At 57.4% G+C, this 16,038-nt stretch overlaps 1 protein-coding gene across 1 annotated transcript; it reads right to left on the bottom strand.

Annotated features, from left to right (window-relative positions):
* Nucleotides 1-3,847: 3,847 nt before the first annotated feature.
* Nucleotides 3,848-10,701, bottom strand: LOC139829422 (coiled-coil domain-containing protein 81-like). The gene is made up of 7 exons (XM_071816911.1): nucleotides 10,587-10,701; nucleotides 8,543-8,604; nucleotides 7,887-8,043; nucleotides 6,773-7,029; nucleotides 6,283-6,368; nucleotides 4,844-5,810; nucleotides 3,848-4,108 (listed from the first exon to the last, which is right to left on the bottom strand). The coding sequence occupies exons 1-6, from the start codon at nucleotides 10,699-10,701 to the stop codon at nucleotides 5,648-5,650; spliced, it is 840 nt and encodes a 279-aa protein (XP_071673012.1). The 3' UTR covers nucleotides 3,848-4,108; nucleotides 4,844-5,647.
* Between the last annotated feature and the right edge of the window lie 5,337 nt (nucleotides 10,702-16,038).

The following is a 16,038-nucleotide window of genomic DNA, read 5'->3' as shown; positions in this document are numbered from 1 at the left end:
AACTCAGGGGCAGGTGTTTGCATGGCACCTATCTACATAAGTCTTCATATATACATATATATATCCATATATTCCTTAGCTGCTTAGAGTCACCTAAGAAGAGGCAAGCCATTCTTGTTGACCGTTGGCCAACCTCACGCGTGGTGCCATGAGAAAGGCACAGCTGTTTAGAGTGTAAATGGCAGTAGGAATTACTCCTATGGAGGCAAAGTCAGGATGCCCAAAAATCAGGGCTTTTCAGGAAAAAATATCCCACAGAGGTCTGACAAATGGGCCCGATCTCTCGTAGCGCGGTTAAGCCTGCCTGGGCTCTGCCAGCATCGCTGACACCCGCTGCGTGGAGTCCCCACAGAGCACGGGCAGGGTGAGGGTGCCCAACAGCCAGCAGTTTCGAACTTCCTTCCCTCCTGCCACACAGCCGCTCTCAGGCCCCTGTGACACGCTTTATGCCAACCCAGGGGTCCGCAGAGGAGCTTTCGGAGGTGTCCCCATCCCACCTCGGCTCCAGCCTGCCTTTCCTGCCAGGGGCTGTGGAACAAAAGGGTCGGGAGCCCCAGCAGAGCTTTGGCAGAGCCCAGCTGCCCGCCATGGCTTTCCTCTCCCCAGGCACGGCTCCTGCCTGGGGTGCCATTGTCCCTGTGGCACACGGTGGTTCCTGCACAGCTCTGGGCGCCCCGCAGTGCCCTGGCTGGGCGAGCCCCCGGATGCTTTCCCCTGCAGCTCGGCTCCCCAGGGTGCCCAGGCTCTTCCTCCTCCTCCTCTTCCTCCTCCTCCTCCTTCTCCTCCCGCTCCTGTCCGGGATGTGCAGCTGCGGCAGGCTCCGTGCCAGGGACGCGGGGTGCAGGGGCACAAAGAGCAGGGCCGCAGCCGAGCCGGTACAGCAGAGCCTTGGGGAGGGCTGCCCTTGGAGCAGGGCTGAGGCTGAGGCTCCAGCCCTCTTCCCTGCAGTGGCCTTTCCCTGCGCCACTGCCCAGCGCAGCTTCCACAGCCACCAAGGAAACACCCACAGTGTCAGACCCAGCGGTTTGCAGGTGGGGCTTTACTGAACAGAAGGGAGAGCTGGTGTCAGCAGCCTGGCTGGCCGGCACTGGCGCTCGTCACGCCGGAGGAGGCTCTTGCTGGACGTGTCTCTCGCGAGCCTCAGGGCCTGAGACGGTCTCCTGGCACTGGCCGACGTGGAGTAGATCTGTTCTCCAGAACTGAGGAGTTGAATACAAAGCTCTGTAGTCTTGTATGCACAGAGAGGTGCAGAGCAACAAGTCTGGTCAGGACACATGTGGTGGGACCTGCTTCTGTCTGGAGAGAGCAGGTCCAGGTCCCTGGGATGCAGTCCCACCCTGCTGCTCTCCGTGCCCCCAGGGCTGTCAGGAAAACACCCTCTTTGCCCAGCTCTGGCCTGAAGCTGGCCCACACCCCCTTTTTCAGAGGCGAGCACTCCAAAAGGCAAACACTCAACTGGGAATGCTCTTTCCCCAGTTGTTTTTCACTGCCTGCAGTACCTGGGCCTCCCATTGCTCTGGCTCTTTTTTCCAGGCCTTTGGCGGTGCCACTGCTGCGCTTCTGCTCTATCTTGCTGCACAAGGACTCCCAGAGCTTGCGTGTTTCCTCCTCCGTGCACACGCGGGGCTGCGCCTGCAGGACCACGGCAATGCAGCAGCAGGCAGTGTTAGTGTCCCTGGCAAGGGCTGGGGGGATTTCAGCGCCCCCCCTCCCTCCTGCCCCTTCTTTTCAGCCTCTCCATCAGCCCTGCTTTGCTCACGGTCCTGACTGCAGAGCCTTTCTGCAACGACCCCTGAGCCAAGGGAGCGCGGGGCTGAAAGCAACCCGGCTGCTTGCTGTCCCAGACCAGCCTGGCCGCACCGTTGCGCCGTCGCCATTACAAACGCCACCACATCAAGCCTTGGGGACGTACCGGTCCTGCCCTCCTCTTCCCCGCCTTGGCAGGGGGTGCAGCCTGGGGTGCAGCTTCCCACAGGTGTTGGCTGCTGCCTGCCTCTTTCCCCGACCGTTCCCACCGCAGCACTGCCAGCTCGCTGCAGACACACAGCGGGAAGAGGTGGTGTGAGCACAGGAGAGCGCTCCAGCCGGGCTCCCAGCTGGGCGCCAGCCGCGGCCGCAGGAGCGGCTCTGCCGAGAGGCCGGTGCCAGGAGAAGCGGCTCTCTCCCGCGGGGCTGCGGGGAGCAGGAGGAAGGGACTGCGGGAGAGGAAGCACTGCCCGTGTCCGGAGAGATTTACCACGGGAGCTTGTCCTGCAGATCCAGCTGCTCATCCCTCTCCCCTCTTCTCTTGCGGGCCACCTGCCCCAGGATGCAGGTCACCACCTCCTGCAGGGCCCGGTCTGTCCGTGGGGAAAGGCTCCTGCAACAGCAAGGACAAAGTCTCCCTGACTCTGCAGCTGGGACCGTCCTGCCTCTTCCCACACTCAGCCCCACACCTGCTTTGGCCCCTGCCGTGGGGTCTAACCCAGCCCGTTCCCGTGGCTGCAGAAATCCCGGGGCGCCCTGTGCAGCCCCGTGGCTCAGGGTTTGGCTCCCCGTACCCACCACCACCGGCTCACGCCCCACCGCCCCCGGGGCTCGGCTGGAGCGGGCACACTCGTACCGCTTCGGGGGGACGCTGTTGTCCTCAGGGACGCTGGGGGGCTCTTCTCCGGCCTCTTCCCAGTCCTCCATGTTCATCTCCAGCAGGTCACAGCTGGACTCGTCTGACTCCACGCTGCTCGAGGAGCTGTCTGAGGAGCACTCGGGGGAGCTGGATTCCTGCACAGGAGGAGACTCTCGTACAACAGCCCTGCACCCGGAGGGTGCTGCTTCCCAGCACGCAGACCCCAGAACACTTCTGAATGGACCACACGGGACGGGGAGAGCCGGGAGAAGGAGCTCAGCAGGCCCTGGGGTGACCTCTGAGTGTCACCAGGGTTTCACTGCAACTCTGTGTCCCCCTTCTTGCTCAGGAAGGGCAGCATCACCCGCCCGGTTCTGCTGCAGCAAGGCTGCTATGACGGTTTGGGTGCCAGGGTACTTTGCAGTCTCAGCCGCTCCATGGGAGAAAGTGCTCTTTTTCTGCAGGAATCCCAAGTACCTGGCTCCTCTGCATCTCCTTTGGATTTTCTCCATTTCCTTCCACATTGGGCATCTCCTTTTCTGCCTCGGCCTCTGCCAGCTCTGTTTCCTTCTCTTCCTGTTCTTCCAGGTATTTCTGGATATACGGTGGAAGCTGCTCCTCCTTCTTCTCCCATTTATTCTGGAGGGCAAACAAAATGCAATAGCAGGCAGCATTAGCCTTCCCTGCCACGGCTGAGCTGTTTTCCTTCCTTCCTTCCTTCCTTCCTTCCTTCCTTCCTTCCTTCCTTCCTTCCTTCCTTCCTTCCTTCCTTCCTTCCTTCCTTCCTTCCTTCCTTCCTTCCTTCCTTCCTTCCTTCCTTCCTTCCTTCCTCCCTCCCTTCCTCCCTTCCTTCCTCCCTTCCTCCCTTCCTCCCTTCCTCCCTTCCTCCCTCCCTTCCTCCCTCCCTTCCTCCCTTCCTCCCTTCCTCCCTTCCTCCCTCCCTCTCTCCCTCCCTTCCTCCCTTCCTCCCTTCCTCCCTTCCTCCCTTCCTCTCGCCCTCCCTTCCTTCCTTCCTTCCTTCCTTCCTTCCTTCCTTCCTTCCTTCCTTCCTTCCTTCCTTCCTTCCTTCCCTCCCTCCCTCCCTCCCTCCCTCCCTCCCTTCTCTTCTGCCTTGCTGTCCACACTGGTTTGCTCCCAGGTTCCTGCAGGTTTCCGACAGAAACGGCCTCAAGTGAGGGCTCTGGGGGTGTTTCCAGGCTACTGGAAGTGACAAGTATATTCTCAACTGACAGTGACCCGCCTCCCTTCAAGCAAACACCAAAGCAACTGGTCAGTGGTCCCGTGAACACCCAGTGAAGAATCTTGTGAGCACTGGCACGTGTGGAGCAACGCTGCTCTACAGTCCAGTAGGATGTGCTCCGGCAGCATCCGGTGTCGGGTACCTTTTCTCTCCTCTCAATGGCTCTGGCTATGAAGTCCACTTCTCTGGGTGCAACCAGAGGCGGTAGCTTTCCTTTCTCCTCCTTTTCCTTCAAGCAGCTCCTCTGGATGACCGGTAGCTGCCTGCAAAGACACAACAGGGCGTGTTGGCAGGAGCGCAGGAGGAGCTGGTTCTGCATCCTGTGCTTCCAGGTGGCGCACCTGCTTCTGCAGCAGAACGTGCTCTGCTCACATCCTTGTGATCAAGTCCCCAGGCACAGAGAAGACCCCAAGCTGTCAGCCTCGGATGGGCCCAACAGCCCCCCTGCAACTCAGGATGCCCAGGTCTCGGCCCTCTCTTGCTGGAGCAACCAGAGGAACAGGGTCCTGTGACCGGAGATAGCGCTATGCCCTGTACGGGCAGGTTGGGCGCTGGGGACACAGTGTCAAAGGGAGGAGGACATGACCCCAGAAGAAAAGCCATCCTGCCACTGGGCTCTCCGTAAGACAGGCGTCAGCGTAGAAGAGGCTCCTGGTTGCTCAGGGCAATCCTCTGCAGTAACTAACTGCAGAACTCTGTTCTCAGCAAACAGAAAGGCCAGGCTCATTTCAACCTGAAGGGAAAGCCAAAATGATCTTCTGCTCCTGGAATGAGCCTTTGCACTTGGTTACTCAAGAGATCTGCACATCGGAAGGGAAGAAAGAAATAGTGGTGCCAGCAGAGTCTGCCAAGAAGCTACAAGACACTGCCATGAGCAAGAAACCATGAGTTAGTGGGACGTGGGAAAAGCGCACTTGGGGTGTTTCCAGGAGAAACGTCTCGCTCCCACAGAGCCCGGAGCAGGGGGTCACGCTCACCCATTTATGCGAGTGTCTCACCTGGCGCGAGGCTCACTCCCCTCAGCTTTCTGACCCTGCTCCGGCTTCACAGTCGGTGCAGGTAACCGATTTGGAGGAAGCCTGGTTCGACGGAGGAGGCGCTTCTCGGCAGCATCCTCTAGAAAGGGGAAAGGAGACGGTTCTTCAGAACAGCATCTCGGTGTTGTTCTGGGAACCGGGTGCCACTTGTGTGCCAGTTCCAAGGAGAGTGACGTGCGGGTCTGCTCAGGGCTGTGGTAACACTGGGGAAGGTGGTCCTTTTCATCCCTTTGGGGGAAAGCCATGTTTCCTGGGAGGTCTTAGGCCTTTTCTGACACTGTTTTTCTGGTCCAGCTCCTCGTGCCTACAGTGCACTATTATTCCCTGGGGTTCCCTGGGGAAAACTATCTGGATGGCTTTCTCTCATCCTTGTGCTGAAACAGGGGGTTCCCTGGCAGAGCCGGTGGTCTCCGGGAGTCATTCTGGGAAGGGGAATCATTTTGCTCAAGGGAACCCAGCTCTGGGATTTCTGCATTGGTCCTGTGTACACACATTTGCTGCTGGAGCAGGTTCACACCACAGGCATTGCCTCTGAGACATCTGAGCACATGATGGAAAGAAGCAGGCTTAGAGCTTTGCACTGTCTGCAGCCCAAGCAGGGAGTGGAGGCCACTGGAAAGGTGTCCTTCAGCAGTCCAAGAGGCCCTTTGTGGTGCAGGACTGTCCTGAGACCTTGTCCCATGATGGGGCACCGGAGCATTACCATGATGGGTCCAGAGAGTCACAGGAGGAGCCTCTCCCTCTTCCAGGCCTCCTGGGGTAACCTCAGTTCTGATCCCCTCCATGTGCCGTGGAAGGAAACCCTGCAGCCCCCTGCCAGCAACCCACTGGTCCCCGACCTTTCTTTCCACTGCCATCACCTTTTCCCTGCACACGTCCCGTCAGGTCTATCAGCGTTGGCATCTTAGGCACGGTCTCAAGTTGGCACCTGAAGAGCAAGAAGGTACCAGGCTGAAGAAAGGACACCACATTGTTTCCCAAGGCAGCCCAACCCGGAGGGCTGCAGTAGAAACTCCAGTGCCGGGAGGGCTAGGTGAGACCCCGTCAGCCTGTGCCCGCTTTTTTCCATCCTTCCCGTGAGAATGGCCGTCCTCCCACAAAACCCCCTTACTGCTTCTGGGGAAATGATCCTGCTCACAGTGCACATGGAGAGCAGAATATTATCTAGTGCTCTGATTTTCTAACACCCTTTTGAATTCTGATCTTGCCCTCCAAGTTCCTTGTAGAGCCTTGCAGATTAACGTTTCCGGACCTAAGAGCAGTCTCTCCCACAGAGGAAAGAAAAGGAGCAGGAGAAACGTAGTGGGAAATGTTGCCTAAATGCGTCTCTAGCTCCACAGTAGGACAGATGCATAAGCCGTGCCACTGTCCCACGTTCCTCCAAGTGAAGTCAAACATACCATGGCAGGACGATAACACGTCCAGAAGAGGTCTGGGAAGCAGCGGTGTCATGGCGTGAGATGACTGAGTCCCTCATCTCCGGCATCTGCAACGAGGACAGAGACGGATGACGGGAGGAGCGGACACTGGGAAGGGCCGGCTGCTCGCTCCGCCTCAGCCCAGCGCCAGCAAAGAGCCAGAGCCGCCCAAGGGCTCTGGGCTCAGCAAGCCTTGCTCTGCCTGTGCCTCTGCTCCCGGCCCCCAGAGTGGGGCATGCAGCGCTCCCCACCATCAACGCCGGCCTTTTCTCGCAAAGTGCAGCTCCTCTGGGGGTGGCTCTTGCAAAGCCAGGCCATTGCATGCCAGGGAGGTGCTCTGCAGAGAGCCTGCTGTGCTCTAGAGCTCCAGGAGCCCAGGTGACTGAACAAGGCATGGTCGGCCAGGGGAAAGCAGCCCCCAGAAAGCATTTCAGAAGCAGCAGGAGTGGGGCTGGGAAAGTGAAAATCCTACCTCGAGAAGAGCTTGCAGCATCTTGCCAGTGCCATTCAGCCTTTCCAAAAAGTGTAAGTAAAATCTCTTTTTTATCTCTTTTCCCTCGGCAATCAGCATGCCCACGTCCCTCCAGATGATGGCAACGTTCTTCCTGTTCTCTAGGCAGGCATGGAAAAGGTGCGTGGTCCTTTCCATGTAGAGCTGCACGGTGCCCTCAGAGACAGCGTTCTCTGAGGCTATCTCAGCATACGGCAGTTGTTCGAAATCTTGATGGTCTGAAAGACAAGAGGAACACATGAGCTTGCAGACCTGCTGGGCAGGCTACAATCAAAGGTCTGCAGCCTCCAGGCCCTCAGGCAACACTTTGGTACTGGGCTGTCTGGCTGGGCCAGCGCCTCTGAGGAGATGCTCGGCTTGTCCTTTCCTCTTAAAGTGGACAGTGAGGTGCGGAGCAGACAGCTGTGGTTTCTCTGATATAGAAAGGGAAACAAAGAGTCTTAGGCACTTGGTGGGAAGAAGAGTGACTGCGGGACAAAGTGGGGAGATAGGCACCAGGTCCCAGGGCAAGCTGGAGGGTGCCAGCCCACACTCGGTGCTGTCTTTGTCTTTAGAGAGAAACGCACCCCAAACACAGCCCCAAGCTCTGGGTGCTCCCCAGGGTCCCACAACAGCTGCCCCAAAGGCAGTAGTGACTAGAAGGCGCAGGTGTCGCCGTCACTGGCTTTTGGAAGGAACCATCTTACCCCCCTGGGTTTCCCCTGCTTTTCCCCCGTGCAAGGAGGCTGAGGGAGCTGGGAAGAGCCCCGGCATTTGCCTGGAGGAGGTCTAGTGCAGCGGAAAGGGGGAGCAAGAGTTGAAGCATCACGGAACCAGAAGACACCACACCAAGGAAGCTGTGAGGGAACCTGTTGTTGAAGCAGGACAAAGAGAGTGCGCTCTTAGCTGTATTGTCCTCTGGTGATTCTTTAAAACAAACAGCTAGGCAGGGTCCTTTCACAGCCGGCTGCTTTTGTCGAGTGAAGCTCTTGGCAGGACCGCGGTGGGTGGTTGGTACTCCCCTCAGTCACCTCTGGGGAGCACAGCACCCCTCCCCACCCTGCTCAAGGGCCAGCGCCGCTTTCACGCTGCTTACCAGGGAAGTCTTTGCAACCATAGCGGAGCTCATGGTCCTGCACAACAGCCTTTTCAGGTCGAAACACGGGTCTCTCCACGATCACCAGATCCTGCTTGCTGAGGGCTACTCGCTTTCTGACAACCGCAAAAGTCCCGATTCCGGGAATGCGGACAGCCTGGAACAGAGGAGATGGCGGATGGGAAGAAGTCTTGGAGGGGCAGACGGGTGACTTGTCAGAGGAGGCTGATGGCGTTTAGTGCCCTGCCCTGGCCTGAGGCACAAAGGAGCAAGATGGGCTCCTTGGGAGAACACAAACAGGGGCTGCGCTTTTCCCTCTCACCCCCCTTCAGCTACGAAGAACCAAATAGGTGAGGGAAAGCTGACAAACACCCTCTGGCTCAATCAGATAGAAGGCAGGGGGTTCCCACGCTTGGAATAAATCCAGATGTGTCCCAGGCTTCCAGGTTTTCACATGCAACTCTGACGGGGGGACCTTCTTGTACATCTGAATGGACAGAGAAGGTGTCCATGTCACTGTGTGCATTGCAGTGTCGTGCTGGGGCGTTGCTCCTGCTTTCAACGCAGGGGAAGAACAGCTGCACCCCATGGCAAAGGGCTGTCAGGACTTGATCAGCGTTCATCAGGGTGTGAGGGGAGAAGGAGGTAAGGCCCACCTGGTGGAGAGCCAGCTGCAGGCTGAGGTGATACGATGTGCTGGCCCAAATCTTAGCGAACTCTGGAAAAACAAGGGAAAGACCTGTCATGCTCTGAGGCAGCAAGCTCAAGACCATTCGGCCCACTCCTGTCCAAGGAGCGATGCATCTTTCACTCAGGCATTTCAGGTGGTCTCTCTCCAGCCCGGCAAGAACCAAAGGACACCTCATGCTGCCTCCAAGGGGCTCCTTTCCTTGCAGGTGCAGCTCTCCAGGGTGTGACCCACTCCCACGGGAAGCCGGCAGTGCTTTGCCATGCCCGCGGGGGCACGGGGCTGTGCTCCACGCGGCTCTCGGAGGCTCAGGGCAGGCCCTGGTGTCTCCCCAGCAGGGGCCAGTTTTGCCGGGTCACATCTCTGAACACACAGAGCCCACGTGGCCCACGAGCACCTTCAGCTCTTCCATTCAGACATGAGCTCAGCGTGGGCAATGCCCAGCGCCAGGCAAGGGCAGCCCTTTGGGGTCAGGGGTTTCTGCCTGGGCTGCCCCAGGAAGGCAGGGGCCACGTCAGGAAGGGAACCAGGAGCCCTGGCTGCCACATCAGCCCCTCAGCCCTTTGGGATGGTCAAGCAGGTCCCTCCTTGTAGTCACCACTCCTGAGCAACCACCCCCCACATTCTATGGATTTCCATCCTGATTTCAGAGATGTCCTTGACCCAGACACACATGTGAAATTGGGCCTGAAGGCCTTACCATAACGCTCGAGCTTCTCAATAGTTGGGCTCAGGTGAGGCTGCAAGAAGAGCTGTCTTGCCATCTTAGTTCCACTGCTGCTTCAAGTCAACAACTGCAGCAAGTGGCTGGACAATGGCTTTACTGCTTCTCCTTGTCCTCCTCCTTCTCCTCCTCCTTCTTCTCCTCCTCCTCCTCCTCCTTCTTTTTCTCTTCTCCTCCTCCTCCTCCTTCTCCTTCTCCTCCTCCTCCTCCTTCTCCACCTTTCACACTCCTTGGTGCTGTCGTGCTCCCTCTCTCCGCCTTCTCCTCCTCACTGCAGAGCAGCTACTCCAGAGCAGAGCGGTGGCGAGAGCAGCTCTCAGCACTTGGAGTCGACTCGGCCTCACCGGGGTGAGTGGGGCAGATGCTGGTCACGACAGGGAAAGGGGGGCTGTCACCACTGTGACGTCTGGCTGTCCCACTGTGACCTCGGACCGTGTCACAGAGGGGCTGCACACACCTGCCCCCCAGGCCCTGCCAGGGGCTCTGCAGTGGGCAGGGGTTTCTGGGAGCTGCCCCCACCCCACTGTCTCCCGAGCGGGAGGGGTTTCCCCAGGCCGCCCCTGCCATGTCCCCACATGGGGACACAGGGCTGCAAGCGCCGATGGGCTTCCTTCTACCCTTCCCCGCTTCTTCCTGCCTCTCTCACCCAACCTGTCTGCAGCGGGGAGCGCGGCTGCCCTGCCTGGCGCAGCTTTGGCAGGCGATGGCTGCTCACACCGGCTTTGGAGCTGGCTGCAACCGTCTCCCACTGGCTCCGGCAGCACCGGACCTGCTCCCACACGGGTCCCGCTGCAGCTCCCTTTAGAGGTTTCCAGAGATTTCTAAGCTGAGCAGCAGAGGGGACAAACACTACTTGATGATGTCTGCACTCACAGATAACAGAGTCGCAGAATGGTTGAGGTTGGGAGGGGCCTCTGGAGGTTGTCTGGTCCAGCCCCCTGCTCAGTCAGGGACTCCCGGAGCTGGTTGCCCAGGACCATGTCCAGACGGCTCTTGAGTATCTCCAGAGCTGACGACTCCCCAACCTCCCTGGGCAACCTCTGCCAGGGCTCAGTCACCCAGGCAGTAATAACAAACTGTGTCCTGATGCTCTGAGGGAACCTCCTGTGTTGCAGTTTGTGCTCATTGCCTCTGGTCCTGTCACTGGGCGCCTCTGGAAAGAGCCTGGCTCCATCCTCTTGGCACCTTCCCTTCAGATATTGATGCACATTGATGAGATCCCCCGGGAGCCTTCTCTTCTCCAGGCTGAGCAGCCCCATCTCTCCCAGCCCGTCCCCGTTGGACAGACGCTCCAGGCCCTTCATCTTCGTTGTGACCGTCTGGTGAACTCTCTCTAGTGTGTCAATGTCTCTCTTGTACGGGGTAGCCCAGAACTGGCCGCAGTGCTTCAGGAGTGGCTTCATTCACCAGTGCTGAGGATGGGGGAACGATGACCTCCCTCGATCTGCTGGCAGCAGTCTCACTGTTTACAGAAGCTCTCAGTCACCCTGACTGCCCTGGGAAAGAATTCTGAGGAAACCCCTTGAAATGCTTCGGCCACTTTAGCGGAGAAAAATAACACCCCCACACAGTTGCCAGGCTTTCACTGCTCACGCAGGGACAAAGGACAGCACGGGGACAGCACAGCTCTCACTCTGGAGCTCGCTGGCTCTGACACCCGTGCCTGTTTGGGACAAATATCAATGGGAAAGATTTTGTGCTCTGGGATTCAGGTCATCTGAAGAACACCAGCAGGAGAACGACTGCCAAAACCTGCACAACGATGTGACCAACTCCAGCTCCCCTGGGGAAGGAGGCGGCTGGTGCTTGTCCCAGCCCAGCCATGCCATGGGCGACCCAGAGCGGCTGAAAGCAAAGCCTCTTTCCAGGCTCTCTACGCTGTGAGACTGTGGGGCAGGGTCCCATCCATGAGAGATATGAGGGGCACATTCTGCCCGAGCTCGCAGGCAGCTCTGCTGCACGGGCAGCAGAGGAAGGGGCAGAGGGGTCTGGGTGGCCTCGGAGGAACTTGGAGCAGAGCAGGGGGCACGGAAACCCAGGGAGGGTCTTGGAGACGGGTCCAGAGAGGATCCAGGTGTACATGGGGAGTGTGGCAGTACACTCTCCCCCTACCCCCTGCCCCGCCTCCGCTGAGAACTGATGTGGCAGCTGCATGTGTGCACCCCCCACATCCCCTTCTCCAGCACCACCCCCCTCTCCTGCAATGGGGCAAGCTAATGGTTCTTATTGTGAGACCCAGGCCAGGGTCATTAGTAGGGAGGAGGGGGCGCACGTAGCCACAGTAGGGGTGTGCAGAGAAGCCGTGAAGCTTCTAGACCGCCTACAGTCAGATCTGACACGGATATAAACGGGGTCCCGTTGAATGGCCGTTTGTGGTCTTCTCGGAGCTGCGGGTCTGTCTGCCTGAAGCCTCCCCTTAGGCAGGATCGCCACCTAAAGTAGCCTCCCGGGATTGGGTCAGCCTCGTCGCCTCGCTGGGGTGAGCGATAACTTACTAGGTAGAACTGAGCTATTTCCTCACCAGATCAGCGAGTGTATTAAATAATTCCTCGCCGCTTGGGCAGGTGTTTTCCTCATTATAAACCCGTGGATTTTCTTGAATAATTCCTTGCCAGATTCAGGCAAGCGTATATCCGTAATATAATTTCTCACTAAACACGTGGGTGTATTTTTCCTGGGGTTAGAGACTGTAATAGACTTAACGATATATTTGTTAATCAAACTGGTCTAAATGGATATGTTATCAGTGGCTGTGAAACCTGAGCATATAATATTAGTACATGCTGCCATTAAACAATGCAACCTGTATGTAGTCTTTGTAGAAAAAAACCTGTTCCACAGATATGTCTAAAAGCCTAATTTAGCGTACCCTGCAGAACATTCGGGAAGAGGCTGACAGAGAGAAGGGCTCAGGGTCATTAGGAGACGGGAGTGCCGAGGCGCCAGTGAGCCGCTGGGTGCCCGCGGCCAGTGTGGGGGATGTTTGGAGGCTTCAGGGGCACCCCACAACCGGTGCGGGGGTGCAGAGAAGCTTCTAGAATGCCTAGAGTCAGGTCTGATCAGCCTATAAAAAACGGGACTCTCGTCGAGACTCCGCCCATTGTCGCGGGTCTCTCGGAGCACGAGCGAGATGCTGCCGCCGAGAGCCCTCCTCCCCGGGATGGAGACTCCGCTTGCCTTGCTGCCACGGGTGTGAGTAAAATGGCTCGCAGGATTGCGAGTATATTTACACTTTCCGTGCACATTTGCACCTGTAACTTCCCGTGCTTAATATAAGCATGTATAAAATTATTTGCTCGCATAAGCGCGAGTGTATTTATACTTTCCGTGCACATATGCACGAGTAACTTTCTGTGCACATTTGCACACGTATAAAATTATTTCCTCGCATAATCGCGAGTGTATTTTCCTCCCGTGCTTCCATATAAGCACGTGTAGTATTCCGTGCACATTTGCACGTGTAAGTAAATTAACCCTCGCAGGATTGCGAGTGTATTATAAATTTACCCTCACGGAATCGCGAGCGTACACTTTCCGTACTCACTACGAGTACCTATATCCCTTTAAGAATAATCCCGCACCGTGTTCAGGCAAGTGTGTACTCCTCTGGGCCTCAGGGGCGGTTCCGGCATTGTTTTGGGTGAAGCCACGTGCATGCACACTGTGGACCTCCTGTTGTACTAGTTGCTGCCCCTTCATAATTTTCCTCAACTGATACCCGAACCTATATTTAAGTCACTTTTGGAGGGCTAAAACCCTGTTTCTCACCGGTTTAATAAAAGTTGTTTTGGACCCTCTTGTCCCTTAAACTAATCTCGGGGTGCATTCCGTGACACGCTGGCTTTCTTCTTGCTTTGGATCAGCAGCTGCCCCTCCCTCTTGATGTCTTCCCGGGTGGGGACGTGCTCGTCATCTTCGTCATCAGATTTAGAGGATTCTGGAGGAGGGAACAGAGAGAAACGGGCTGGGGAGGGTCTGCAGGGCCACTTCTGCTGTGCCCATGTCACCAGGGAGAGCCAGCACGTTTTGGAGGGCTGGTGACATCACAGGGAGCTTTCCTGCCAAGCCCTGGCTCTTCCTGCCCAGCATCCCAGGCTGACCTGCAGGGCCTGGCAGTGCCGCTGCTGTGGCCCATCCCCAGCTGCTGGGGCTTCCCAGAAAGGTCTGGAGCCACGCGGTGCTGGACGCAGCTCCAGCTTCATTCAAAACAGGTGGCAAGCTCAGAAACTCAGTGGCTCCTCCAAGAGCATCCAATAGGAAGAGGCCACAGACAGACCCCAGCACTGGTTGTTCTTCACAACCAGGTGATTTTGAAGACAAGGCTCTCCCTCCTTGCCCCACAGCATCTTTTCTTGTTCCTTCTGTGGTTCGATGCTCACCACCCCGCCAGCTGCCTTCATGCTCCCACATCCCCACCTAAAAGCACCACCCATGCTCAAAGCCTTGGAGACAGCCCCAAGGTCTGGAGAGAACTCATGGGCTGGGCTCTGCTGGGACAGGAGAGACAGGCGAGGATGGTCACAAATCCCAACAGGCAGGGGCAGGGACAGTCGCCGTGGGACACGTCCCCGCTAAGCTCTCCTACCGTCATCGCTGCTGTCTCTCTCCTCAAAGGAAACCACCACGTTCTGAGGATCACTCGACATTTTTTTCTCCAGAAAATCCCTGGCCTTCACAAAAATCTGTGAAAGACACCCTGGGTTAATTGTTGAAGGGGAGGTGGGTGTTACAACCCAAGAGGTGCCCTTGATGTCCCCCTGGGGGACACTTGGGACGGGCCATCAGGAGGAGCCTGCTGCGGGTTCCCGAAGACCCCAGCAGGGATGGACATCCCACGTATCTCGTTGCTCTTATCCAGGATCTTGCACTCAGGGGGCAGGTGGGCCGCCCGCTGTGCCAGGTACTGCAGCTTCTGGCCCAGGTACTGGAGCTTCTCCTCCACCCCCCGGGACAGGAGAGAGTCATCCTGGAGACGGAGAGAACCACCTTGGTGGGCAAAATGAGCCACCTGGGGTGACGGTGGCTGCGCCAAGTGTCACCGCGCTGTGTCACTGCGCCACCCAGCGCTGGGTGAATACCTGGCCAGGCACGGTGATGCCGTGCAGATGGAATAGGAGGTGGTCGATTCTGTTTTCAAATTCAAGGAGAAGCTCCTCGTTCTTCAGCAGCTGGGCTCGCGACCGGTCTCGCCGGGCCTCTTCGGACTGCAGTTTTGCCCTCAGCTCCTCCTCCAGCATCCTGCAGCCAAGCACAGTCACATCCATACAACTGCACAGGGGTGCAGAGACACCACAAATCCGTTGCAAAAGCTGCCCAAGTTGCAACCCACCACACCCCCTGCCCTGAGTAGGGACATTGTCACCAGCTCAGGTTGCTCAGAGCCCCGTCCAGCCTGGCCTGGGATGTCTCCAGGGACGGGGCATCCACCACCTCTCTGGCCAACCTGGGCCAGGCTCTCACCACCCTAAGCGTAACAAGCGATAAGACAAACAGAAATGGCCTCAAGTTGCGCCGGGGGAAGTTGAGGTTGGATCTGGGGAACAATTTCTTCCCCAAAGGGCTGTCAGGCATTGGAACAGGCTGCCCAGGGCAGTGGTGGGGTCACCATCCCTGGAGGGTTGGACAGACGGAGATGAGGTTCTCAGGGACGTGGGTTAGTGCCAGGGCTGGGTTAACGGTTGGACTCAATGATCTTGAGGGTCTTTCCCAACCAAAATGAGTCTGTGATTCTATGACACGGCTGTCCCAAGGGACATACAGGGATGGTGACTCCACCACTGCCATGGGCAGCCTGTTCCAATGCCCGACAGCCCTTTTCAGGAAGAAATTGTCCCCTATATCCCACCTAAAACCTCCCCTGGTGCCAGTTGTTTCAGGCTCTTGGTCTGGTCTTTGCACTCTGGCCAACAGAGAAGCCACAAAACGTGTTGAAGACTTCTCTCTGACAAAGCTGGACTCCATTTTTCCATCTCAGTTTTTGGAGAATCCGGTCTGTGGCCTGTTTGCCAGATGCAAGGGAACACTGAGATGCTTTAGCTGCCTTGAAAGGAGGGGAAGAGCAACGACACGCAGCAACACAGGAATTTCAGGTCTCCTGAAACTGTTAAGTTGTGAGCAGAAGATAAAGGCCAACTGCTTTATCATGAGCATTCCCTGAATGTGTTCAGACACCGCATCCCAACTCCTCACCATGTCTGTGAGGCGAGGAGAAGACGTCACCCCACCAGCGAGCTCCTGCCCGGGAGACAACACTGGGTGCAATCGGACTGACTGCCGCTGTCTTAGCCTGGCCCGGGAGAGGCGGCCGTGGAAATGGATGTGACAAGTGGCAAAAAGGTACAGGAGCGAGTGGGAAGACACCAGAGGCAATGCCTGGGTTTCTAGAGTAAGAAAACACCAAAATACAACCAACCAGGAAGGCAGTGGCAGGGTCAGGAGCATCCCTCTGCCAAAGTGACCCCTGAGCCACACAGGACAGCCCTGCCTGGGACAGCCTGCCTGCACTGGGCAGGGGAGCTGCATGGGGCACAGTAGGGCACTGTCCCCACCCCATGGGGGCCATGGGGCAGTAGAGCCCATGTCGGGGCATCCCCAAGATGGAGGTCATAAAATCATTGAATTATTTTGGCTGGAAGAGACCCTCAAGATCATGGAATCCAACCATAACCCACCCCTAGCACTAACCCATGTCCCTGAGAACCTCATCTCTGCATCTGTCCAACCCCTCCAATGATGGTGAC

This window comes from Patagioenas fasciata, chromosome 19 (assembly GCF_037038585.1).
Source record: "Patagioenas fasciata isolate bPatFas1 chromosome 19, bPatFas1.hap1, whole genome shotgun sequence".
Classification (NCBI taxonomy): Eukaryota; Metazoa; Chordata; class Aves; order Columbiformes; family Columbidae; genus Patagioenas; species Patagioenas fasciata.
The sequence above is the reverse complement of the archived record's forward strand: the minus strand, read 5'-3'. Positions and strand labels throughout refer to the sequence as shown.

What these genes read in the sequence shown, in the direction of transcription:
- LOC139829422 (XM_071816911.1), bottom strand. Translation starts at nt 10,701, where the DNA reads ATGAAGCCACTCCTGAAGCACTGCGGCCAGTTCTGGGCTACCCCGTAC. An exon ending in TGGTTGCAAAGACTTCCCTG is followed by an intron (nt 7,030 to 7,886) that starts GTAAGCAGCGTG and finishes CTTGTCTTTCAG; the next exon opens with ACCATCAAGATTTCGAACAA. An exon ending in CGTGTTATCGTCCTGCCATG is followed by an intron (nt 5,811 to 6,282) that starts GTATGTTTGACT and finishes CTTGCTCTTCAG; the next exon opens with GTGCCAACTTGAGACCGTGC.